The sequence below is a fragment of the Rhinolophus ferrumequinum genome, chromosome 11 (genome assembly GCF_004115265.2).
Source record: "Rhinolophus ferrumequinum isolate MPI-CBG mRhiFer1 chromosome 11, mRhiFer1_v1.p, whole genome shotgun sequence".
Taxonomy (NCBI): domain Eukaryota; kingdom Metazoa; phylum Chordata; class Mammalia; order Chiroptera; family Rhinolophidae; genus Rhinolophus; species Rhinolophus ferrumequinum.
Window position 1 is genome coordinate 1,975,898 of NC_046294.1, and position 23,954 is coordinate 1,999,851.

The window sequence follows — 23,954 nt, forward strand, 5'->3', positions numbered from 1 at the left end:
CGCACACACACGCATCCACACGTGTGCACACACATAGGCACTCAGGCGTGCTGCACAAAGGCAGTCGATTCTGTGGGCTGAATACCCCAAGCCCGTGGCACAGAGCCCAGCACACAGTAGGTGCTCAACAAATGTTTGTCGGTTTCAGCAAGGCTTCCTGTTTCACGACCCATCCCCAGTTCCGATGCCCTCTGGCTCCTTGGACCCCGCCAGCTCTGGGACACTCACAGGGCTCTCACCCTCCAGCACCTGTGAGCCAGATGAGCCTCCTCAGCGTACATCCCACCCCGTTCCTCCCACTCCCAGCCCTTCTGGGGTTCCCCAGGGCCTTACTGGGACCTGTGAGATACTCCGAGATCTGGGCCTCACAGCCCCTCTCCAGACTCAGCTTTTGCACCCTCGCCCCACTGCACACCTCAGCCCCCGCCCCATCAAGGGTTCTCGGTTTTTAAACACCCCAAGCTTGGGCTTTGTGCATGCTGTTCCCTCTGCCTGGTGTGTCCTTCCCGCACCTGGTCAGTCTGCGTTCGACCTTAAGACTCTGTGTGGGCGTCACCTCCTCTAAGAAGTCCCCAGCCTCACCCCACCCCATATTCCTCAGGTCAGACTGGATCAGCCTGGTCTGTCAAACTGTCAGCATGTTTCTCTGAGGGGACCCGGATGGACGCTGTGGTCCTGGGGGACTGTGGAACATTTGTTGAGCAGCTAAGTGACCACCTTGACCAAAGCTGCTTGCTCTGGAGAAGGAATGCCTGGTCCAGGGGTTCCAGGGCTCCGGGTGCTGCTCTTTTCTCATCCACCCCTAAGGGCACTTTTCCAACATGTCCTGGGGACTGCGAAGCTCCCCGCCCTCACTAAGCCTGTTCACAACAAATGCTTAGGCAAGATCTGATTGCTTCTGCTCCAACCAGTTTCACACCGCCACAGGCCCTGCTTGACACAGGAGGGAGAGGTGAGTAAGCAGCCCCTTCCTGCCCACCCAAGCTCTCGAGGGTCCCTGGCCGCCCCTGCCTGCCACTTGGCAGGCCAGGCACTCTTACCCCCCAGTCTCTGTTGGGGGAACCCAGGAGGGGCCAGCCGATATTCCAACCTCCTGGCCAGGTCACTAGGAAGCAGGGAGTCTGACAGGCCCTGGGGGCTCTGGAGCACCCTGGGGACAGTCTCTTTCCCTGCCCCTACGGAGCACAGCAGTACCTAGACTGCAATCCTCCCCCAGGAGTCCTGAATCTAAGACACCCTAAGACTGCTGTCACACCCCTACCCCCAGGCCAGCCCTCTGTGCAGTCCTTCCAGAAAACCCCCGCTGGTTCACCCGCCCTCGCTCTGGGTGCTCTCACCCTTCACATCTCTGGTTGGCAGAGAACGGAGCACCCTGTCCTCAGATACAAACAAATCTTTCTGGCACACAGGTCCACTATACAGAGAGGTGGGATGTGAGCCACTCCCCCTGACTTAGGAGGGCCCGTTTGCCCTGCCCTGAAAGACACTGAGAGAGGTCCCCGGCTCTGCCCTTAACCACCTGGTCCCCATCCCGCCTTGGGCACCACAGGAGGGACTCAGGCTGTCGGCCCACCATCTCAAGCTCCTTGTCCCCTGAGGTTTTCTGCTATGCTGAGCTGTAGTTCACACATGGCAGAGGAGACTTTGGTTTTGACATTTGGGCCTGTGGCTTGGCTCTGACTTGCTGGGCAGGGGTGGCAGTCCTGAGTGGGCATCTGGTTACTTCTCTGGGGAACTTTGCCTGGCCGGAAGCTGAGTCTGTGTGCTCCCCAGAGCTCCAGCAGGGGCTACCGGTGTCTGTCAGCACACCCCTACACCCCACCCACCCGCCAAGGGGGCGGGATCACCGCAGCTTAAAATGCGGAAAAATGACATCTCTGTAACTCGCAGCAGCCTCCAGGTTTGCGGGTGAGGTTCCCAGTAATGCCCGTCTCCCCGCCCCTCCTCCCGGTCTCTGTGGCCCCTCCTTTCCCCTTCCCTTCTTCTTCTCCCTTCCCCCCACCCCTCCCCCCTCCTGTCCTTCCCAGCCCCTGTCCCCCGTCCCTGTCCCTCTGCTACTGCCCCTCCCCACCCTATGTCCAAGCTGGGAGAAATAGGGGTGCAGGCAAGTCCGGGCAAAGAGGCCAGGGACAGAGAAGGGGGCGTGGGATGACAAGGACGCGGGGCGGAGGCCGCCGGGGGGCGTGTGGGGCTCGGCCAATGAGCGAGGAGACTGCGCGCTGGCGAGGAGGAGGGGTCCTAAGTCCCTCTGAGAGGGCCGGAGTCTTAAGTCACTCCCAGAAGGTGGGGCCCCGAGCCCAGTCCCGGAAGGGCCAGGTTCTAACTCATCCCTGGAGGGCTCACCCCACCGGATCCGTGCCCAAGCTGAGCTCTGTGAAAGCAGGTACCGGAGCTCACTCGGGCCAGGGCAGCCCCTGACACGCACCCCGCGCCGCGTCCAGCCCCCGCCTAGCCAGGTGCCCCTGACCTGCCCCTGTCAGCCTCTTCCTGCTCCCCGCAACCTCCCTGCACTCCAAGATGGGGAGGGCGGCTGAGCGAAGCCCAGGGTCTCCTCTTTGCTGTCACCACCCCCACCCCAGGACCCAGGCTCTGAAGGCCAACCGGTTCATTAATTCATTCAAAACCCAGTCCCGTGTTAATATGGCAAGATTTAGTGGAGGCCTCTGTGGAGCCACAGAATCTGGTTCCAGCTGATTAGGGTGTGAGGAACAGACAGGGACCTGCGGCAGGTGAGGCAGACCTGCCCTGCCTGGGGGACCTGCAAGGCTGAGAGCTGTGTCCCCCACTCCACCCCCAGGCCACTCAGGCTCTGACTGGGGCGGAAGGGAAGGTAGGTCCTCCACTAAAAGCTGCTCCATAGTGGTGTGGGGTGCACTGTGGGCCTAAGGAGGGCCCCCTAGCACAGGGACCCAAATCAGCCCCACACCCTCAGGAGGCACCTACCTGAGCGGGGTCAACAACCACTCTAGGCCTTGTCTCCCTGTACAAATGGGGTGCCGGTGCCTTCCTGTGTGAGGCACATGTAGGGTGGCCCGTGGCCAATTCCACGGGGGCTGTGCGCCCAGACATCTGGAGTTGTCAGTTGTGCAGGGAGACGACCACCTGCCACATTCTCCAAGGGCAAGACTGGCCCCAGGTCTGAGAGCAGGTAGCCGGAGGGCCCGGATGGGCGTCCTGCAGAACGGTCCTCTCCTGTAGGCCCTCTGCCGGCAGAGAGGTCAGGCCGTGCACCACCAGCCTCCCGCCCGGTGACTCAGCACCCTCCCCCAGCACAACAGGACTTTTGCCCCTGCCTGTTCCTCCAGCCTCCTACCTGGATCCTTGCAAGGTCTCCTGCAGCACCTGCCCAGATGCCAGGAGCTGGGGCCCCCAGGGGCCAGGGTCAGCCCCCTGCCGGGATGGGCACTGTGGGCCGGCCCTGGGTCCTCCTGTTCATCTACGTGCTGACCACCCTGGAGCTCACCTGCCTCTTCATGCAGTTCTCCATCATACCAGTGAGTACCTCCTTCCCAGGCAACCTGGCCACCAGTTTGCCATCACTGTCCCTCTCATCATCCATGCAAAGGCTGGGGGCAGGGGTGGGACCCCTCTCTCCGGGGGCCCTTTGCCACACTGGTGCTGAGCAAGTTAAGGAACCAAGCAACTGTGCCTCCTGACCCCTGTCCTGGACTCTGGCTGCACCAGCAGCTCTGGTGAGGGATTGTAGAAAGCCACCCTGTCTGCCATGCAGCCCTCCTGCTGGCAGCACCCCTTCCCCTAGGTGCCCTAGCTCTGTTCCTCCTGCCCCACCTGGGACCTTTGCCCTATTCACACACACACACACACACACCCCTGCTGCTCAGTTCCTCGCTGCACTCACGCCTCCGCTCAGGCCCTCCAGACACCTGCCTAGCACCTACAACGGCTCCCCTCATCCCTGGTCCTGGTTGCCCAGTCGTCACGCAGCTTGTCCACAGCCCACATTGCCATCCCAAGTGTTAGATTATTTCTGTCCCCCAGCCCAGGACGGGAGGGTGGGACTTGATCCCTTGCATTCATTGCATGCTGCGTCTCCTGGTCTGAAACTGGCCATACAGACAGTTGGTTACGTGGGCACTGCCTTCTGTTACGCCCCCTACCCCACCAACCAGTCATCCCCTGGCACACTCGTGTGTCCCTCAAACCCCTGTGGAGCTGGCACACCCGCTCTCACCCTCGCACCCTCCCTGGCCAACAGCGCCCTCACAGGGAGGTATGGAAGTGCCAGAGCCCCAGAGGTCCTTTCCTGTCTGGTCTAGGTGGGGCTGTGGCACTTTGAAAAGTTCCCCAGGACTCACCTGAGCAGCCTGGGGCTGGGGAATCTGGGTGGGAGGGGATATCACCTTTGTCACCATCCCTGGCCTGCCAGAGGTTCCAAGCCAGCCCGTGAGCCCAACCTGGTCCCCCCCGACCCCCTAAGCCCAGCTCACTTCCAGCCAGTGGCCTGGTCCAAGCCCAGCTCCGCTCCTTAGCTGTCTGGTGGGTGGGTGGTCTGGGTGGGCACCTCGCTCTCCTCATCACAAAATGGGTCCCAATTGTCCCTCCCTCAGGGGGATGGTGTGGGGAGTGGAGAGCTGGGCAGCACGGCGCAGGGGCAGCTCTCCTGGGGAGGGGCGTGTATTTCTTTGTTCAGCAATGAGCACTAACACCTACTATGAGCACCGCGTCCTCAGAACTCTCAACACAGCAGAGCGGAGCACAGCACGGACTGGGTGAGCTGCCCCTCCCCCCCACAGCTGGCAGCCCACTGTGCTGTGTGTGTGGTGGGGACAGGGACAGTGATGCCCACCAACAGTAAACGCTACTAGGTAAACTGAGCTGTGGCAAGGCGATGGGGGCAGGGGGCTGGGAGTGCCCGAGGACGTGTGGAGGGTTTGGGATCAGGAAGACGTCCCTGAGCAAAGGCTAAAAGGCGACCAGGAGGAGCCTAGCCAGTGCAAAGGCCCTGGAACAGTAATGGGGGGGGGAGAAGGAGCTGAGGCCGGAGGGGGCGGGAGATCACTAGGAGGGCAGTGCGGTGGAGGAGGCAGGACAGCGAGAGTTGGGTTCTGGGGCAAAGGCTGAGCGTTAGGAGTTGCCAGTGGATTGGACAGGTGTGTGAGAAAGAGGGGACTCAGGATGTCCCTGCAGATCTGGACCTGAACCCTTGGGAGGGTGGAGGCGTCAGCAGTAGAGCAGAGACCAGTCTTGGGTGGAGACCAAGAGCCAGTACTGGACCCGCTGAGTTCGGATGCTTTGAGACACTGAGTGGAGAGGCAGGGGTCCTTAGGACAGAGGGACTGGGGCAGATGTCACTCTGTGCCACCGGCATCGAGCCATCAGGCTCATACTGAACATGGTGATCCCATCACCAAGCGGTGCTCCCCCAAGTGAGCAGAGGTGGAGGTCAGGTTTGCAGGAAAAAGCAGGACAGTCCAGGGCAGATAGGATCAAGGTAGGGGGAGGAGCCACGAGGCAGCCTCGCAAGTGGGAGGAGCACGGAAGCTGAGTGCTTGGGGGAACAAGGAGGTCAGGGGTGACCTCCAGGAAGGGGAAAGGGAGTGCCTGAAGGGACAGGGGTGAAGGAGGGACAGGGGAGGCGGGCAGCTCTTCATAGGGGTCTGCTGCAACGGTAACAAAGGGGAGGGGATGGCAGGAGTGTAGAGAACGCCGGAGCAAAACAGCAGGGGTGCATCCTCTAATGGAAGGGGGGGCAGAGAGAGCCCTTCCAGAGCCCTGCCCTTGAGGAGGCCAGAGGCTGGGATGCCATGGGGTGAGGAGGTGGGGACAGGGGTATGGGGGTGGGAGGACGGACTCACTAGGGGAGTGTGCGATGACTGTCACATCCACAAAGAGACCTGTCAGACAGCTGAGCTCCCAGCTTCCCCAGCCTGGCTCAGCTGCCCAGGTTACCCAGGTTACCCAGGTTAGGGGAGGGGCAGGGAAGGAGGCCCTGGGCTGTAAGCTGCACTGGGGAGCAGCAGGGTGCGGGAGAGAGAAAGCAAGCAGTGGGAGTCCCAGACTTAGGGAGAGCACAGGGAGTGGGTCAGGGATGGTGCTTTCGTTTCCTGGGGCAGCCGTGATAAAGCACCAAAACCTGGGTGGCTTAGAGCCACAGAAGTTCATTGTCTCACGGTTCTGGAAGCCAGTAGTCCAAACACGTGTGTTGCAGGCTTCCCTGTGAAGCGTGTCTGGCTTGTGGCCGCATATCCCAGCCTCTGCCTCTGTGTGAGTGACTGAGTTCCCCCTTTACACAAGGACACCAGTCACCACGGGGGATCAGGGCGCACTCTGTGACCTCTCTGTAACTTGGTTACCTCAAAAGACTCAGTCCCAAATAAGTCACTCTCTGAATACTGAAGGTGAGAACTTCAACATATCTTTGGGGTGGGGGTGGGGGACACAATCTAACCCATCATAAATGGGATCACGGAAGGGAGGGGGCAGGCACTCAGGCCAGGGTGGGGAAAGCAGCAGCCTCAGGGGTGCGGGAGTCAGGCTAGGACAGGACACCTGGGTCCCCTGCCTCCTCGGGCTCCCTGGAGGGACACTGCTCACTGCATTTTGTTCCCCAATGGGCATCCCTAGGAGCGGCTCCCAGCACAGAGTAGGCCTGTGTCCTGCTGGGAAATGGGTCACCTCCCGGAGGCCATCACGGCACTTTGGGACAATCTCCTGTTGACCTGGAGACACTACTGTCTTCACCATCAGCTTTGAGTGAATGAAAGCAAAATGGTGGGGATTGGGTGCCTCCCCTCACCCACGTGCGGTGTACCCCACAGAGGGGAAGGGGGGCCAGCCGCTGTCTCCACTGAGCACAGCCCTCCGTGAAGCCTGGACCCAGAGGCCCCTCCGAGATGAGCACGAGTCCGAGGGCCAGTCCCAGGCACACTGCGAGGTGGCAGGGACAGATCCACGCTTCCCTCCCACCCCTTGCCCAGGTAGAACCCCCAATTCCAGACCCTGGGGTCCTTCCCAGACCCTTCCCATGGACCCCCCTGTGTTTCAGTACCTATCCCGGATGCTGGGCCTGGATTCTGTCACCTTTGGCTACCTGCAGACCACCTTTGGTGTGTTTCAGCTGCTGGGAGGACCAGTGTTCGGCAGGTACTATGGGCCCACCCCTCAGAGGTCACAGGCTGGGTCAGGCGGGGTCCCCCAATCTCACATGGGCCCCACTAGGGTGATGGCACCTCCAGGCCCAGAAGAGCTTCAGTGCCTCTCCTACTGGGTGGAGCCCCTGCTCCGAGGGTGTCCCACCCATAACTGCCACTAATCCTGGTTTGTGGTCAGAGAGAGGATTTATTCTGTGAATCATTCATGGGTGTAAAGGCCCAGCTTTGCTGAGCTGGGAGCCTCACCAGAAACTTTTCTGGAAAAGTCAATTCTGGGGACTCCAGACACAGTACAAGCAGACACGGCGGGGGCTCAGGGAGGGGTTCCAGGCGCTGCCTCGAGCAGAGGGAGAAAGGCCCACACCTGGGACACACTTTGTGTAAGACGCGCACATCCCCTTGGTCCCCCCAGATCCCACAAGTTATTGTCATAGGGAGTGACAGCCGAGGTCACTGAAAGCTGCCCCACTGGAAGGGTGGGGGGTCCCGGGCCTAAGGAGGGCCCAGGACCAGGCTGTCTCCCCAGCCTCCCAGCAGCGGGTATCCGTGATCAGCCCTGTTGGCCTGGGCTCCCCGCTGTCCCAGGGGACGGGACCCTGCCCCACATCTGTGAGGGTCACAGGTGCGGTGCCCCCAGGTTTGCGGACCAGCGCGGGGCGCGGGCCGCGTTCACCATATGTTCCCTGGCGGCCTCCGCACTCTACCTGCTCCTGGCGGCTTCCTGCAGCCCGGCCCTGCCCGGGGTGGCCTTGCTCTTCGCCTCGCGCCTGCCCGCGGCGCTCATGCACACGATGCCCAGTAAGACCAGGCAGGGCGCCTCCAGGCCTGCGGGAGGACTGGGGAGTGAGACTGGGGGCCTGTCCAGGGATCCTGGGCGGAGGGCAGGGCAGGAGAGAAGTGGGGACGAGTTGACATGGGGCGTGGCCTGGACGGGAGGGGGCAGGGCATTCACCTCGTCCCAGGCTGCTCTTAGTCTGGATTTGAGAAGGGGAGGTGTGGGGGCGTGGCCTGAGGGGCGGAGGAGGGGCGGCAGGTCAAAGGGGAGGACGTGGTGTGGGCGTGGCCTGTGGGACAGGGGTTCAGGGGGTGATGTGTGGGCGTGGCCTGCGCCGCATAGGGTCTGCAAGGGGTCTGCGCCACTCAGTCCCCGCCCGCATCCCCCCAGCCGCCCAGATGGTCATCACCGACCTGTCTACGCCCGAGGAGCGCCCCACGGCCTTGAGCCGGCTCGGCCTCTGCTACGGCGTCGGCACCATCCTCGGCTCCCTGCTCGGTGGGACCCTGAGCACCGCTTACGGGTAAGTGGTCGGGGTAGGGACCGGCTGGAGGGCGGAACGGCGAGGGCGGTGGGAGTACTGGTCAGGATGGCCGAGTCGGTTCCGCGCCGTCGCCGCGCTCAGGCCCATCCCAGCCACCTCTCCGGGCCTCGGTTTCCTCATCTGCGCGCTGAGCAGGTTGCGTCGGCCGGACGTTGACCTGCCGGGACCTACTCGACGGGAGGGGCCGGAGGGGCGGAGCGTCCAGCAGGGGGCGCCATGGCCCTGCGCTGCAGTCCCACGGTCGCTGGTTGGGTCAGGCCGCTCGTCCCAGGGCAATCCCAGACTGGGGGGACCTGCCTGGCAAGCTCCGGCCAGACGGGAATTAGGAAACCTAATTTCCTAAAGGAAACCTGACGTCAGGCGGTGGGGAGGGGGTCCCCGGCCCTTGGCGCCCTGCGATGGGGACGCTCTGCCTGCAGCCAGATCTGAGCCTATGGAGGGGCCAGGGCAGCTTTTGGGAAGTTTAATAACTAGTGTTATGTGAAATAAAGCCCTCTGGTGCCCCCTAAACACACACACACACACCAGCTATGCATACCCAAAGATCTAACTAAGGTCTTCCCAGTCCCCAGACCTTGGCCTGCAGGACTCAGCTCCTGCCCAGCGCTCTGAGCCCAGCCGGCAGCTCAGCCACACGTGCTCCACAGGGTGGGCCCCATCCCAAGGCTCCTGACCCAGCGGTGGGGCTGCACAGAGCTGGCTATACCAGCCGCCCTGGGCTTGCCTCCTGGGGGAAGAGCTTAACCTTGGACCCAGGACACCTGGTCCTGGAGAGGCCCACCCTGGCTGGCTAGAGAGGGAGACCTCCCTTCCGTTGCTGGGAGACCAGCCCGGCCATGCTTCCCCACCCCCATTTCTCCCTTCCCAGAAGTGCCCCAACACCCACTCAAAATCTGCTTTCTACATAAGAGTGGACCTTGCACCTGAGCTTCATTCTGGCCCAAGCCTTTGGTTTTGGTTTGGGTGGTGGCTGCCCAGCCCAGCTGTGGGTGGAGGCCCTTCCTTGCTCCCTACCCAGAGGCCATATGCCAGCTCGCGAGCCGCCCACCCTGCACAGGCCTGGGTTAGCTGCCCTGGGACTCCTTTCAGGGAAGGAGCCTCCCTGGCATCTGGACCACACACACATCTACCATATGCATGCATGCACACGCACAGGATGGCAGGGGTGCCGCTGGCCGTGGGCTGGCAGCTCTGTTGATACCAGGCCCTCCAATCTTGGATGACCCTGTGCCAGGCCCTGGGCCTCTGGGGGCTCAGTTTCCCCACACTCCCCCGGACAAACCCCAACGGTGATGGATGGCTGAGCCCCAGGGACTGGAGGACAGAGGGCATGGTGGCCTTGTCACAACACCTCCATCTCTGGGCGGTCTCCAGCCCTGCTCCCGTCCCCTGCCTCAGCATTTGCATCAGAGTCTGGGTTTCCAGAACCCTCCTCCGCTGAGCGCCTCGGGCAGGAGGGCGGACCCCTTTGTTCACATTTCCTCACCATGTTTATTGACCCTCTAAGTGCCCCTGGCATCGGGTTCTGGGAGGCAGTGGCAATGGGACAGGCCCCATCAGGTCAGGTTGAACTGCATGGTTGAAGAGTAATACAGCAGGATTGGGGGCCACGAGGACAGGTGGTGACCTGATGTCAAGGAGGGGAGGGGAAGCCCTGTCCTGCAGGACTCAGGCTGCAGTCGGGGAGCAGGGAGGGGACGGCGGGGCTCGCCCCTGAAGCCCTGGGCGGGTATAACCCAGCTGCTGTGTTGAGAATGTAAGAGGTGGGACTGCTGCAGGGAGGTCAGCGAGGTGGCTACTGCATTGGTCTCGGCCAGACAGGATGGCGTTTGGACCCGGAGTGGCCGTGGGGTTAGGGGCAGAGGGCACGCTCTGGCTTGGTTTTCCTAATGGGTGGGATGCCGGTGTGAACGGGTGGGATGCCGGTGTGAACGCAAGGCCCTGCCCCGACTCAGGCAGGCCCTGGGGGAACTGTGGGCCTTGCTGAGATCTGAGCATATGGGACACAGCGGGAGTTGGGTCTCCCTCTAGGCTGAGTCTGGTGGCCCTTGGGTGCCCAAGGGAACAGGAGGCTGGGCAAGGGAGCCTGAGCTGGGGGAGAGCAGGGTTGTGTCCTCGTGGCTGATTTCTAAGCCCTGGGAGCCGGTTTGCTTCGCGGCTGGTGGGGGTGGTCAAAGAAGAGGCATAATGAGGATGGAAAGGAGGGAAATCCAAGAAGACATTTTGGAAACTGAGGGACATGTGGATCAGGGAGGGGAGAGCCCGTGGCCTCTAAGAGGCCGACAGTGACCACGGAATCCACCTGTCAGGACCGGCCTCCCTTTCATGCTGGGCGGAGGCAGGGGCCTGATTCCATAAATGAGTCACGGTCAGGAGAAAGAGGGCTGTCTCCCCAGGAAGAGAAGAAAGAGGGTCAGGGGTGTGGAGAGGGTGTGGGGACAGGCGAGGCTGGGCAGGGAGGAGCCCTTCACTTACTGCCTCACCCACGGGGACTTTCTCAGCCTTTCAAATAGGTGGTTCACCTTCTAGCCCAGCACCTACTGTCATGGGCCGCGGGCACCTTTCCTCACCTCGCCAGGTATTCTCACCTATGAAATGGGCCTCTCAGCCCTTGCTTGCTCCCAGGGGTTCTGTGAGGTATGAGGGCCGGGCCCTGTGTCAGGGATACACACACACACACACTCACCAACACACACTGGCCTCCACTCGCCAGCCCTGTGCCACGGTCCATCTCGTCAGTGCCTGCCTTTTTCTCTAGCCCGCTGCTGACTCAGAAGATACCACTTACTCCCCTCTCACTCTCAGCAGCTCCCAAGAGCGCCTCCACCACTGCCCTCACCTTCCAGAACATTCCATAGCTTCCCTCTTTCATCCCAAGATCCAAGGTACTTTATATCCTTGGAACTTCCTTTGATGGGTGGGGAAACTGAGGCCCCAGAGAGGGTGGGGCTCCCCCATGGAGCTCCCGGTCCTTGTCCAGGGCCCAGGGGTGGTGGGCTCCAGGACCGTGGTGCCCTGTGGCAAAGGCCAGCACCCTGTCTGGCCTCCCTGCCCACCTCACCCCTTGTGCCCCATCCCCAAAAGGCCCCAGCCATGCTCCATTCCCCGACACTGGGGAGCAGGTCGAGGGAGGAAGTGGCCTTGGCTGCCCCGGGCTGTGGCACAGACACTGGTGTAACTAGTTTGGGCCCAGCTCAGAGCTCAGGGCTGGGAGGGCTGGCTCTCTTGGAGTCCCAGACCTGGGCTGTGATTCACTTAGCAGGTGTGTGGGGGGTGGGATGTGGGGAGCTGTGACTCATGGCCCTGAGCCCAGCACCTCACAGCCTGGGGAAGCCTCTGTCACACCCTACCCCCAAAAGGGCCATGTGCCTCGAGGCGGGCAGACCCAGCCTGCCCAGCCCACCTGAGTCATGTCCCGGGGGGGCGGGGGGGTTTCCTAGAGATTTGAGGAGAGGAAGCCACCAGTCAAATGCTGCTTGTGGCGGAACCTGGTGAGACACCAGGCCTGATGGTTGGACTTAGCGTCAGGGGCCTTGGCTGCACCCCGCTGAGTGGTGGGGAACCCTCCCCCCCACCACCCCAGCACCTCAGTGAGGCCCTCTTTCATCCAGCTCTGGGCAGGAGGAGCTGGCCCTGGACATCAGGCCTCTTTGGTGCCTAGTGTCAGCCTGGGCAGGGGCAGGGTACACACCCATGGGCCTTGAGCCAGATGGCAGGAGGGCCCAGTTAGACCCAAGGAAGGCAGAGCTCTGGATGAGAGGGCCTTAGCTCACAGCAAGCAGGGAGCAGGGGAGTCTGCAGCTCCCCATCAGAGCTGGAGGAGACTCCCCTCACTTCTGGGATGGATAGTCGGAGCCCGGCCAGGGCCAGCCCAGTGTGGCCCCACAGCAAGTCATGAGTACAGCTGGGCCCCCAGCCCAGGACCCAAGGGCTCTGTTCCCCGGAACTGGTTGGAATTTGGGCAGACGCCCGTCAGGTGGCCACTTGTTTAGGCCCGGGAGAACTTGAATGAACATCGGGCGTGGAGAGCGTCCAGCCACAGACCACCCTGGAGGTCAGGCAAAGCTGGTCTCAGTGTCAGCTGCCAGCTCTCCTGGGCGCTAACTGGCCGGTGAGTGGCCCAGCTCTGATCCCAGCACGACCTGCGCCCAGCGGGCCCTCAGGGATTCAGCTTGTATTTACTGCACTTCTTATCAGAGGCGGGCAACCGGGCCTCCCTGAGGACGTTATCCCAGCCTTTGGTCTGGGTGAAGGCACGGGAACCCCTTATCCTGCTGATGGGCGGTTTCCGCCCGGTGACACGCCAGCTTCCTCTGAGAGTTAATGAGTAGGCATTCGGGGCTGCCCTGAATGGCTCTGGGACAGGAGTGACTCACCAGTCAGCCAGACTGCCTGCCCCACCGGGTGCTCGGTGGCTCACTAGGCCGTGCGGTGCCAGCCAGGCTTCTGCCTCCCCAGCCCTGGGGGATGCATAGATCCTGCAGCCAGAACCTGGCTGTTCCAGGCACTGGGAAGTACACAGACAGGGCACAAAGGGCCGGAAGTAACGGGGCTGGGACCTTAGCTTAGATCTGAGACGTGAAGTCAGCGTTGAAGGAGGGGCTGGAGCAGACAGTGTTCTGCGGAGAGGGGAAGCCCACGCACAGGCCCTGGGCATGAAGGGCCTTGGGGCTGGGAGGCCTGTGCGGTTGCAGTGGAGGGATCGGGGCTTGAGGGGCAGACGGCTGCACAGGGGTTCGGCTGGACATGGCTTTAGGAGCTTCTGCTGGGACCTGGAAGCCGGAGGGAGGCTGAATCAGGAGTGGCCCCACAAGAATTCCATTCCATGGTTCTAGCCACAATGTTCTGGGGTGTGGATCAGGTGGGACAGGGTGACTTTTCTACCTCGAGCCCCAGGCTGGACATCCGGTGACACTCTAGAGCCCCTCATATCCAGACGTCACGTGAAGCTGGGTCCCGGCTGACCCCAGCCTGTTTTCCAGGTTGGACAGGACAGGGGTGCACAGCCTCGGAGACCCTGAGCCCCACCTTCGGCCAGGCCAGGAGCCCTTGGCCACGTATTGTCACCTCTCAGAGCCTCAGCAGGTGTGGAGGGCAGCTCCGGCTCCATCAGTAATAGTCACCTTGGGGGTGGATGGAGTCAGGCCGAGAGGACACAATCAGAGTCCACAGGGGTGGGCAGGTGGCCAGGCCCCTGCCCTCCTGATAATGGTATATGGGCAAACTCTGGGCCTTGAGATAAGGATGAAAGGCAGCTCTTGTGGCCACTCCTCAGTGGCCACCAGCCTCAAGGAGCCACAGCTGGTGGGCTGGGCTCCAGGACGGTCAGGCAGCCCCCAGTGACTGGTGCCGCCTTGGGGTGGGGCTCAGGGTATCCTGGGAGGGTGGCACCCCTGAGTTCAGCCCTCATTTGTATCTGAGGATAGGAAGTCACCCATCAAGGTAGCCACAGACAGGGACAGAAGGACTCATGTGCCTTTCCTGGCATCTGTGAGTCTGTCTATCCAGCCTCCTGTCCATCCATTCAACCAAAAATGAAAGCGGGTGGGTAGACAAGACACAGCAAACAGTGCCTGCCCTCATGGTCACTGCTCGATTTGTAAATCGGTCCAGTGTGCCCCAGAGCCCCATCCCTCGTGATCCTGCAGCACAAGGTCCCCAGGGCAGGAGGGGAGAGCAGGGGGCTGACTGAGCAGAAAGCCCATGGGGAGGGGCGCCCGGGCTTTGGGCACAAGGCTGGAGGGCATTCCACCTGAGAAGACCCTCTGTGCAGTGGCCCAGGCACTGAAGCTGCCTTTCCCTTCCATTTCCTGTCCCCGGGAGCTGGAGAGAGCTCTGAGTGGGGAGGACACCCCTACCCCCCTCCCAGCACCCCTCAGCGTTCCTGTGCCCCTTTGGTTCCCTGGCCACCACGCAAGGGACAGGCAAGATCCCAGGAGAAGCAGTTTGGCTCCCTGCCACCCGCCCCTCGCTTGTCACCAGCCTCCCAAAATAGCCATCTAAGTGGCCGCCTCTGCTCCCCCACATTTCCGGGGCATCTGGCAGAGAAAGCAGGTTTTGTCCCTGTTGGCCTGAGCAGTGACATGTGGGCCTCTGAGGCCAGTGATGAAGAAAGAGCCCTTCTCTCTGGGGCCAGCCACCAGGGCCGCTGTGGCCCTGCTCACGTCATGGCTTAGTTCCTGCCAGCCAGAGAAGGGGGCTGCGGGGCCACTCTGGGGTCCAGTGCCCTCTTGCCCTTCGGCCTGCCAGTCAATGGAAAGGCTCCTGTGTTTGGGACCCTCGTGGTTGGAAAGGCTGAATAATCAGCCTCCTGGGCAGTGGGCATTGCCAGGGGTGGGGGTGGGGGCGAAGACGGGCCATGGCACATGCAGGCTGGACAAGTGCCAACTCCACCTCTGACCCACTGTCTGAGCCTGGCAGGTCCGAGCCTGAGAAACGAGGGGTGGCCGAGGCTCTAGGCCCCACCGGCCACCCTGGTCCTGTGTGGAACAGAGCCCTTCTGCCCGTGGTTCCCCAGGGAGCCCTGTGTGTTTGTGTGTGTACATGTGTGGGCCCTGTGTGTCTGTGTACACTCGTGCAGCTGTGGTGGGCAGGGGTGGGGGAAGCCCTCTCTGAACTCCGTGGAGGGCCAGGGCCACCTTGTGGCTGGCTGAGTTTGGAGGAGCAGGGGGTGTCTCCCAAGACACTGACCTCCCACTCGTGTCTGTGCCCTGAGGCCCTGGCCAGGCCAGGTTTCGGGGCTCTGGTAAGGTCTGGGACAGGCCTTTGGCTGTCCCTGTGAACAGCTCACATGTTCGTTCCACGGTCTAATGTCCACTGGTCTCGGCACAGGTTTCTACCCAGGCCCACCTGTCTTCAGGGGCTGGATACTGGCCATCTGACAGAGCAAGCCCTTGTCAGAGGACAAGGTGCCCACTGGGGAAGAAGCCCCGGGGCCCAGAGAGAAGGGCCCTTGCAGGACGTATAGGAGTTTTCTCTGCTGCTAAGGGGAAAGGTGTTCAGCTGTGCACAGCCTGACATCTAAGCAGCCGGGCTCAGCAACATTTCCCTTTCCACTCCTTATCTTCCCCTGGGGAGGGGGCTGGGCCAGCCTTCAGGAGGAAAGGGTGACAGGTTGAACAGCCTGCCTGGAGCTGGAGGCAAAGGTCTCCCTGTGCCTCCCAGAGGGGTCAAGGGCGGGGCCAAGGGCCGAGCTTCCACGTGGTGACTCATGGCGGGAAAGGCTCCCTTAGAAGTGAAAGCTGATGGGACAGGGGGAGAACCTGAGTCACAGCCTTGGTGGTGACATAGGCAGGCGGGAAGGTGGCCTTAGGGTGGCGTCCTGGTTTGTGGGGGGCCAACCCCGTCCCCAGGTCCAGCATACCAGCCCCTTCTAGAAGGTGTATTACTCCCCGTCAGACTGTACTTGTCTCACTCCAGACCCAAGTCACCAAGGGGGAACCATTCCCAAAGGGGAACAATTGCTTTCTCAGGTGCCATCCTCCACCCCAGGAGGTCCCTCCAGCCCCACCAGAGGGAGGAGGACTGAGGGCCCTGGGAGCCTCAGTTTCCTCCCCTGTAAAATGGGTGGGACCCATTGCCCTGCCCACTTCTGCCAGGGGGTGTCGGGGCAGCTCCTCCAGGTTGGTTCCACTTTCACAGAAGACATGACTTAGACAGAGGCACGGGCCCCCAGCAGTCCCCAGGGCTCAGTGCGGGTCCCCAGGGTCTCTGACGCACTTGTCCAGGCCAGGAGAAGTGGGTGCGTGTGCTCACACACAGCAGGCCTGTCTTTGGGGGCTTTTCCTACCCTGCTGCAGCCTGAGGGCCGACCGCCCCCTGGGAGAATCGCCCCAGCCCTTCTGGGGCTCACCATCCTGGCTCCTGCCAACGTCCAGCCTCAGAGGCTGCGGGGCCTACAGCTGTGGACGCTGAGGGCTGCAGCCACAGTGTGACTTTGTCTGTTCCTCCATGTGTCACGTAATAAATGTGCCCTGAGGGGCCCGGCCCCTGCCCTCCAGGTCACAGGCTGTGGAGCTGTGGGTGGTGGGGTTCGAGCTGTTCTTCAGCTGTCAAGGCCTAAGTGTGAAGGTGCAGGTGGGGGACGCTGCAAGTGGCACCCACACCCTGTGTGACCATGACTGTCGCTCCCAGGATTCAGTGTCCAGCCATCATAGCTTTTCTGCTCAACCTCCTGGGAGCCATCCTCAGCTTCACCTGCATCCCCGTCAGCACCAAGAGGGCCAGCGCCCAGGGCCAGGCTGACCCCCCAGGTAAGTCCCACCAGGGATGCCGCGCCCGGATACTTGGTGGTGTGAGGCACGAGGCCTCCCCTCCTGCTGCCCAATACCTGGGGCCTCCTCCATCTGGGCCCTCCCTTCATGGACAGTCTGCTGAGACCACTACGTGCCATAGCGTCCACAGAGGCTTCCTGTCTGGGAGCGTGTTCCAGTCTCTGGGCAGGTGGGGCACGGGGAGGAATTCAGGGGCCACTCATGCCCTCATCCTTTTCTTGAGCTCCTCGGGGTGCCGGCACCTTTGAGCTGAGCTGAGTGTGGTCACAGAGCAGGGCCCTTGTCTGTGGAGAGCATGGAGGTGGGAGTCAGACAGGCTGAGATCCAGGGCCAGGAGGCCTGGGGAGGGACAGGAGGGACCTCGGATGGGGCGGGGTGGATTAGCCAGGACCCCGAGGCCCCGAGTGCAGGGTGCTGTGAGGGCGCTGGCTTCAGGAGCACAGCTCCGGGGGTGCCCAGGTGTCGGGCAGAGTGCAGGGCCCCTTAGGGAGAGGTCAGGGCTCTGCAGGGAGAGGGGCGTCTCCTCCAGGGCATCCCAGCCCAACCAGTGCGTGCCCAGTGACTGAGCGTGTTCTGGGGTAGACCCACCTGGGAGCCATGCTGGGACAGGAGGCCCCTGAGCAGTTGCTGTGATGGAACAATCCAGAAAGAGCTGAGAGGGAGGACCTGGGTGGGGGCAGTGCCCACAAAGGGACATGGGCCTGGCCCCCGGGCAGCCAGGCTGAGGTGGGGAGGAGCTGGGGAGTGGGCTGATGAGCCTGTCCGGGTGCCCAGGCAAACCCAAGGCCAGCGTGTTTGACCTGAAGGCCATCACCCGCCTCCTGCTGCAGCCAGGTGTTCTCCCAGTGTTCCTCATCAAGGTGATCTCCGGCTTCCCCTCAGGTGAGTCCCAGGCTGTCCACCGGGCGTCCGGAGCCTTGTGCTGCCAAGAATTCGGGGCCGTGGGGACGGAGGTTTGTGGCCAGGGCATCATCCCTTCTGTCTGCCCAGCCGACAGGGGGGAGGGCTGAGTACAGCCTCGCAGCTGTGACCCCACCCCTGCCTAGGGCTCTTCACGGTCATGTTCTCCATCATCTGCATGGAATTCTTCAGGCTGGAGTCCGCCCAGGCCGGCTACCTCCTGTCCTTCTTCGGGCTTCTGCTGATGGTGAGTGAGTGCCGGCCGGGCGCACAGGGCCGGCGAGGTGGGCTGGGCAGTCGGACGTGAGCGGATTCTCAGCAGCGCTCGTGCCATGCTACTGTCTCGCCTCTCCGGCCTCGCTGGGCTCTCCGGGCTCTGTACCGTGACCCACTCCCTCCGGCCTCTCCCAGCCAGCCTGCCCTCGTGGGGTCGTCGTGCTGGCTAGATGAGCCAAGATGGTGAGCGAGGCTCTCGCTCTGATATCCTGCCGTCACTGTGGGGTGCCCTAAGATGGGCCATCGGGGTCAGGAGGTACCCTAGAAGCAGTTTGGGGTGTCCTGTCTGCCATCTCCAGGGCTCTTAGCTCTAGGCCCAGAGCCAGCCCTGTCCAAGCCCAGCAGCCCCAGCTGCTCCTGGGCACCTGGACCAGGCCCAGGGTGGTGGGGACAGGTGCCGCCACCAACACTGCCTGGGACGTCTGCCTGACAGCCGAGCACCAGAGGGGCTATTTTGGGATGTGCCTGAGCAGTAGGGGGGCTCTCTACCTCTCTGGAAGCGTGTGGCATTTCTGGCACCTCCCAGCCATCTGCTTCCCAGGTCTCTGGCACAGGACTGGTATAGACCCAGGAGTTAAAATAGCCTCTCCGGGGAGGGGCCCGCCCCAACGTGGGCCAAGAAGGCCTCAGCTTGGGTGGGGCCAGGCCACGCTGGAGAGAAGAGAAACAAAAACCACAATAATACTAATAACATTCCAAAGTGTGGGCCCCTGACGCCTTGTTCTAAACGACTGCCCCCAGTCCCAGGAGCCCAAGCCTGGCCCCCTGCAAGTGCGCAGGCCCTCAGGTGGGGACAGACACTGGCCTGAGGGGACAGGACCAGGTTTTGATGGGGGGTGGTCTGCAGGACCAAGAAGGACCGGATTCACCTGGAGTGCAGTGGGGCTGCAGGCTGGCCTAGGTCTTACCAGGTGGCCTGGCTCCCGCTGCTGGTACAGAAGGGGGTGAGCTCAGACCTGGGTGCTTTGGCTGACCAAGGGTGACACTGGGGGCGGCAGTGGGGGGAGGCTCAGGCCAGGGACAGGGTGGCAGCTGGGGCTGCGGGGTTTGGATGGACAGGAGCTCTGAGGGAGGGTGGGGAGAAAGGGAGACGCCTGGCGTGTTTGTTGAGTTGCATGTGACAGCCTGTCAGGCTCACACGTTTCGGCTTCCTTTTAGGTAAAGGGACAGCGGAGAGACACCACTACCAGTACGTCAGGGTCTTGGTCTCTGTTTGTATGAAATGCCGAGGCCGAATGTAAACCTGTCCCCGTACTGGGGTTCCTCTCAGGGGACTGCACCAAGGGCCTTGCCACATAGGTCTTCTTTTAAAACAAACAAAAAGGAAGATAAAGCAAAGCTGAAAGTCGGGTTTGTTTTTAAGTAGGACGTTTATGGTTCTGATCTGAACCAGTTTCCATATGCCAGGCAGGGGCAGGGAGTGAAGAGAGTGGTCAGTCCCATTCTGCAGGGCTAGGCTCACCCCAGGACACGTATCCCTCCTACCCCCAGCCCAGGCGGGCACTGACCCCAGCCCAGGCGGGCACTGACCCCCAGCCCAGGCGGGCACTGACCCCCAGCCCAGTCCATAGCCCAGGCGGGCACTGACCCCCAGCCCACCCTGTAGCCCAGGCGGGCACTGATCCCTAGTTCACCCCATAGCCCAGGCGGGCACTGACCCCAGCCCAGGGAGTCACTGACTCCCAGCCTGCCTGCCCCCAAGCCCCAGTGTGCACTGCTCCAAGCCCAGGGTGCCCTGGGCACTTCCTGCCTGCCTGGTAGAGGAGGTGAGAGGACCAGGGAGTGGCCTTTGGGCTGGGCCTGCCCACTGAGTCACATCCCTGGTGTCCCTGCTGTTCCAAGGGCAGGAAGGGGAGCACAGAACAGGCAATTTATCTTTAACCAGCTCCCCGCTGGCTGGCCAGGCCCGGGGAGGCAAGGAGGGCACAGCTGGGAGTGAAGGCCTGAGCAGCACTGGGATAACAGCAGGTGGCCTCGGGGCGCCTGGCTGCTCCCTGCCTCTGGGGACCTCACCTCATCAGGCTCAGGACCAGGCACTTGCTGGTGGGCAAGTGACATCAGCCTTCCAGGCCTCAGTGTACCCAGCTGTAACTGGGGTGGTGGTTTCCTAGGGTGTGCAGAGGACACAAAGCTGCTGGCCCAGGTCCCGGCACAGGATGGCCCCTGGAAGGCAATAGCTGATGAGCCTGACAGGGCCAGGCCTCGGTCGGGCCAGCCGGGCGGAGGACCCATACGGGCGCCGGGGCACTGGGCCTGGGTCCCGTCCAACGTCTGCCTCTCTGCGCCCCAGTCTCCCCATCTGTGAAATGGGCAGGCCCTCCCTCCCAGGTGAGAGGACTGCAGAGGGGCTGAGGAAGCGTGGTTGGGGGCGTGGTGACACCTGGAGGGGTTTCCACAGGGCCACAGCGGTCCCCAGGCTTGGACTTCGGGGCACACTGAGCATTTTCAAATGAAAAGACGTTTTTGCACCACAAACCATTGCCTCCCGACCCCTCCATCAGCAGTTAACGGGCCCTTCTTGGGTTAAAACATGTTTATCGCATCTGAAATTAAAGAGACGAAATCAGTTTTGAATGTGAAAATAGGCCCCGTGAGAGGCTGGTTGTGCACGTGCAGGGTGCACGTGTGTGAGGCACGCCCCCCCATTTCCTCAGGGCCTTGGAGCCCTCATGCTGACCTGCTTGCTGACCTGAACCTGACCGCTGCTAGGGGCTGGACTGCCCGTGGTGTGGGGTTTGCCCACCCCGGCGGCCAGCTGCAGTCCAGACCCCCCCTTTGTCCCCTCTCCTAGATCACCCAGGGCGTAGTCATTGGGCAGCTGAACAAGCACTTCTCGGAGGGAACGCTGCTCCAGGCCAGCGTGCTGGTCTTCTGCATGGTGGGACTCGCCATGGTGAGAGCACCCCGTCAGGTGTCCCCCAGCAAAGACTGGGGTCCCAGGCCCGCTGCCACCTCTTCACCTGCGCAGTTTGCACTTGACCCACTGGGCGCCACCCCCACCCCCACCCCACCCAGGGCTACCATTATGGAACCGGGGCTGGCCCCTCTTGCCCTGGTCGCTGGTGCCCCCAGTCACCCACCCTGCCCTGCCCTCTGCCAGGCCTCCATGTCCAGTGTCCTCCACTTCTGCGTCCTGATGCCTGGCTTCATCTTCAGCCTGTGCACCCTCAACGTGGTCACGGACAGCATTCTGACGAAGGCCGTCTCGACCTCGGACACGGGTAAGGCAGCGCCCCAGGCCCGGCGAGGGGCAGGCCTGGGCACACCTCCGCCCTCCTCTCTGGGAAGCCTGCTGAGTGCTTTCAGAGGCAACGGCTAGCCCGATTTGGGACTGAGTCTGCCTGGACCCAGGGAGAATTGGGTGGGGTGGGTGGCCTGGGGTCTCAGTGGGCAGGGTGGAGTGGTGGGTCGAAAGAAGGCTCAGGTGACAATTCTGGCCACCACGCAGCCGGGCCCAGCCAGCCTTTCACCCGGCCCTGCAGACCAGTGCAGGGGGATGGGAGGAGGGCTTCCCAGAGGTGGTGTCTGGCTTAGCAATAAAGTGTGGGCAGCATTTCATTAGAAAGGGGGAGCTCCAGCTAAGCAAAGGTATGGAGGTGCCGATCTGAAAGGCTCCGACAGAGGCCAGTTAGGAAGACAGCCCAGTGAGCGGAGAACGGAAGAGAGGGCCAGAAAGGGGGTGGGCTTCCTGCCAGGCCGGAGGCTGGGCCCCATCTTCTCTTCCCTCCCAGGACGTGACTGGCACATAGGGGAGTGTAGCTGCTGAGTGAATGAAGGCACACAGCTAGTTAAATCTAGGAAGCCTCAGGCCGCCCGGTGGGACACAGGCACCCCCCAGACATGGACCTCCAGCACTCACTCTACACCCAGCTTTTTTTCCTGAAGCCTAGGAGTCTCTCATCCAGACTGGAGGTCCCTGAGCCTGACAGTGCCCAAGCTCCTGCCCCTACCCTGTCCTGGGCATGGTACAGGTTGAGTTCACAGGCTTCTGTGGGCTGGTTGAGGGTGAAGTCCTCCCCAGTAGCAGGGCCAGAAAGCTTAGGGGGCCTGGCTGACCTTCAGCCCGTCCACCTGTCTGTGTGTGTGGGGGGGTAGGCAGGGAGGGAGGCCTGGCAGCTGACAGGCAAGGCTTCTTCTCAGGGCTGCCTTGGGGGCCTCCAGGGCCTTTCACACCTGTGGCTCTGTGGCCCTGGGAGGCCAGGCTGGATCTGGAGGGCTTCCTGGAGGTGGTGAGTCAGTACTTTGGAGAGGCCAGGAGGAAGGGGCAGGAGAACAGGCCTGGGGAGGTGAGGGCAGGGCCTGGCCTGGGCCTCACTGTGCCCAAGGCCCCGCCCCTCAGCTTGGAAGGAGCCAGGAGGTTCCCAGCGCCAGCCTGGGAACCCGTGCTGGGAACCCGAGACCACAGAGGGGGTGGTAATTGCTCCCGGGTGTGTGCAGGGCGTGTGGGCGATGGGAGAGGCAGCTCTTAAATTTCCCCCACGCGGGCCCTGAGCCTGGGCGGGGCCTCAGCAGGCAGCTCCTGGCCAGGCTTTCCCACTCTGGAGATCTGGGTTCTGACGCCCCCGGGGCTGGGGACCCTCTGGGCAGATGTCCATGTTGACAGTAGCCACCACATGCTCGCCCACACAGGGCACAGCTGACAAGAGGGGCGTGGAGACAGGGTGTCGGGTAACTGGGGGCATGGGGCGGGGGCGGACAGCTAGGTGAACCTGGGAGGTGGGGGCAGACAGGCAGGTGGGGTACCTTTCCCATGCCCCTCCCCAGCCCTGTGGGGTTTGCTCCCTCCAGTTCCTATGAGGGTGCTGGGGGCTGTAGGGGTGACACTGGGAGTGTCATGGCCTGCCTTGCACCCAGCCCCAGCTCTCACCACTGGTTCAGGAGGACCTTTCCCCACCAGGCCCTCCTCCCCACTTTCCCTCGGCTGGGATTCCATGGCCATCTCCTTGGTGGCCTGGGAGGGCAGGGCCTGGCCTGCAACCTGTGCGGGTTCCCAGGCCTATCCTGTGCTTGGACGCTTCCTGGCGCAGGTCACTTCCGACAAGGTCTAGTGAGGCCCTTTCCTGGCTGGGTGGTCTATAAACAGCGGCCGCACAGGGCCAGGGACGGAGCTGGGGGAACAGAGGAGGGTTGTAGAAACAGGGGAGGCATCTGTTGTGTCCAGGAAGTGGGTGGCTGGGGTGGTGACGCTGAGGACCCACCCAAGCCTGACTCACACCCCCCACCCCACAGGGACCATGCTCGGCCTCTGCGCCTCTGTGCAGCCGCTGACCCGCACCGTGGGGCCCACCCTGGGTGGCCTCCTGTATCGAAGCTTCGGTGTCCCTGTCTTTGGCCATGTGCAGTTTGCCGTCAACTTCCTCGTCCTCCTGGTCCTCTGGAGGCAGCCTCTGCCCCAGAAGAGGAACAGAGTCCAGTGACCTTGGCCCCTGGGCATAGACTGCCAATAAATTCCCTCGGAACTTCTTCCGGCCTGATTTCTGCAAGCTCCCACGGTGCCTGCTTGGAACCTCTTCCGGCCTGATTTCTGCAAGCTCCCACGGTGCCTGCTTGCGTCTGGTTGGGCAGGAGGCCTGGGGGTAACAAATGGAGCCTCCCAGGCTGGAGGGCTTCCTGGAGGAGGAGCCAGCAGCTGGTCCCTAGACTGGGGAGGGCAGAATCACCCACCCGTTTGTCCTGCTGTGAGGTGGGCCCTGCCCCCTGGATCCTATGACCACATCCAGTGAGAAGTTCTCTCTCCTGACACCCACATGGCTCTGCTCACAGCCCCAGACGGAGTGCTCTCTGCCTCCCAACCCTCCACCTCCTGCCCTAACACTGACCTGTGGCCTCCGGCTGAGCTCCCTGCCCACTAGCTCTCACTAATCCTCACAGTTGTACCTGCTTGTGAAAGGAGATGGGTTGTCTTGAAAGGAATTTGAGGCTTGGGAAGAGCGTATGAAACAGGTAGTCCCAGGCAGCCAGGCCTGAAGCAGGGAGCACTGTCACAAACCTCCCAGAACTGGCATGGCCCAACCCTGGGTGGGGTCAGGAGCCAGCAGGGCTGAGGGCTTCCTTCCGGTGCCCGGAGCAGGTGG

General features: G+C 62.3%; 1 protein-coding gene across 4 annotated transcripts; it reads left to right on the forward strand.

The window, feature by feature from the left end:
• Positions 1-932: 932 nt before the first annotated feature.
• On the forward strand, positions 933-23,343 carry SLC22A18 (solute carrier family 22 member 18). 4 transcript variants are annotated; one of them, XM_033121846.1, is made up of 11 exons: positions 933-952; positions 3,306-3,494; positions 7,007-7,104; positions 7,750-7,910; positions 8,278-8,410; positions 16,565-16,683; positions 17,479-17,586; positions 17,751-17,851; positions 20,672-20,773; positions 20,981-21,101; positions 23,110-23,343. In XM_033121846.1, the coding sequence occupies exons 2-11, from the start codon at positions 3,351-3,353 to the stop codon at positions 23,295-23,297; spliced, it is 1,275 nt and encodes a 424-aa protein (XP_032977737.1). In that variant the 5' UTR covers positions 933-952; positions 3,306-3,350; the 3' UTR covers positions 23,298-23,343. The 4 variants fall into 4 exon arrangements, with proteins under 4 accessions (XP_032977737.1, XP_032977736.1, XP_032977734.1 ...); XM_033121845.1 differs by lacking the exon at positions 933-952 and adding an exon at positions 1,885-1,908; XM_033121843.1 differs by lacking the exon at positions 933-952 and adding an exon at positions 2,267-2,383.
• Positions 23,344-23,954: the final 611 nt, after the last annotated feature.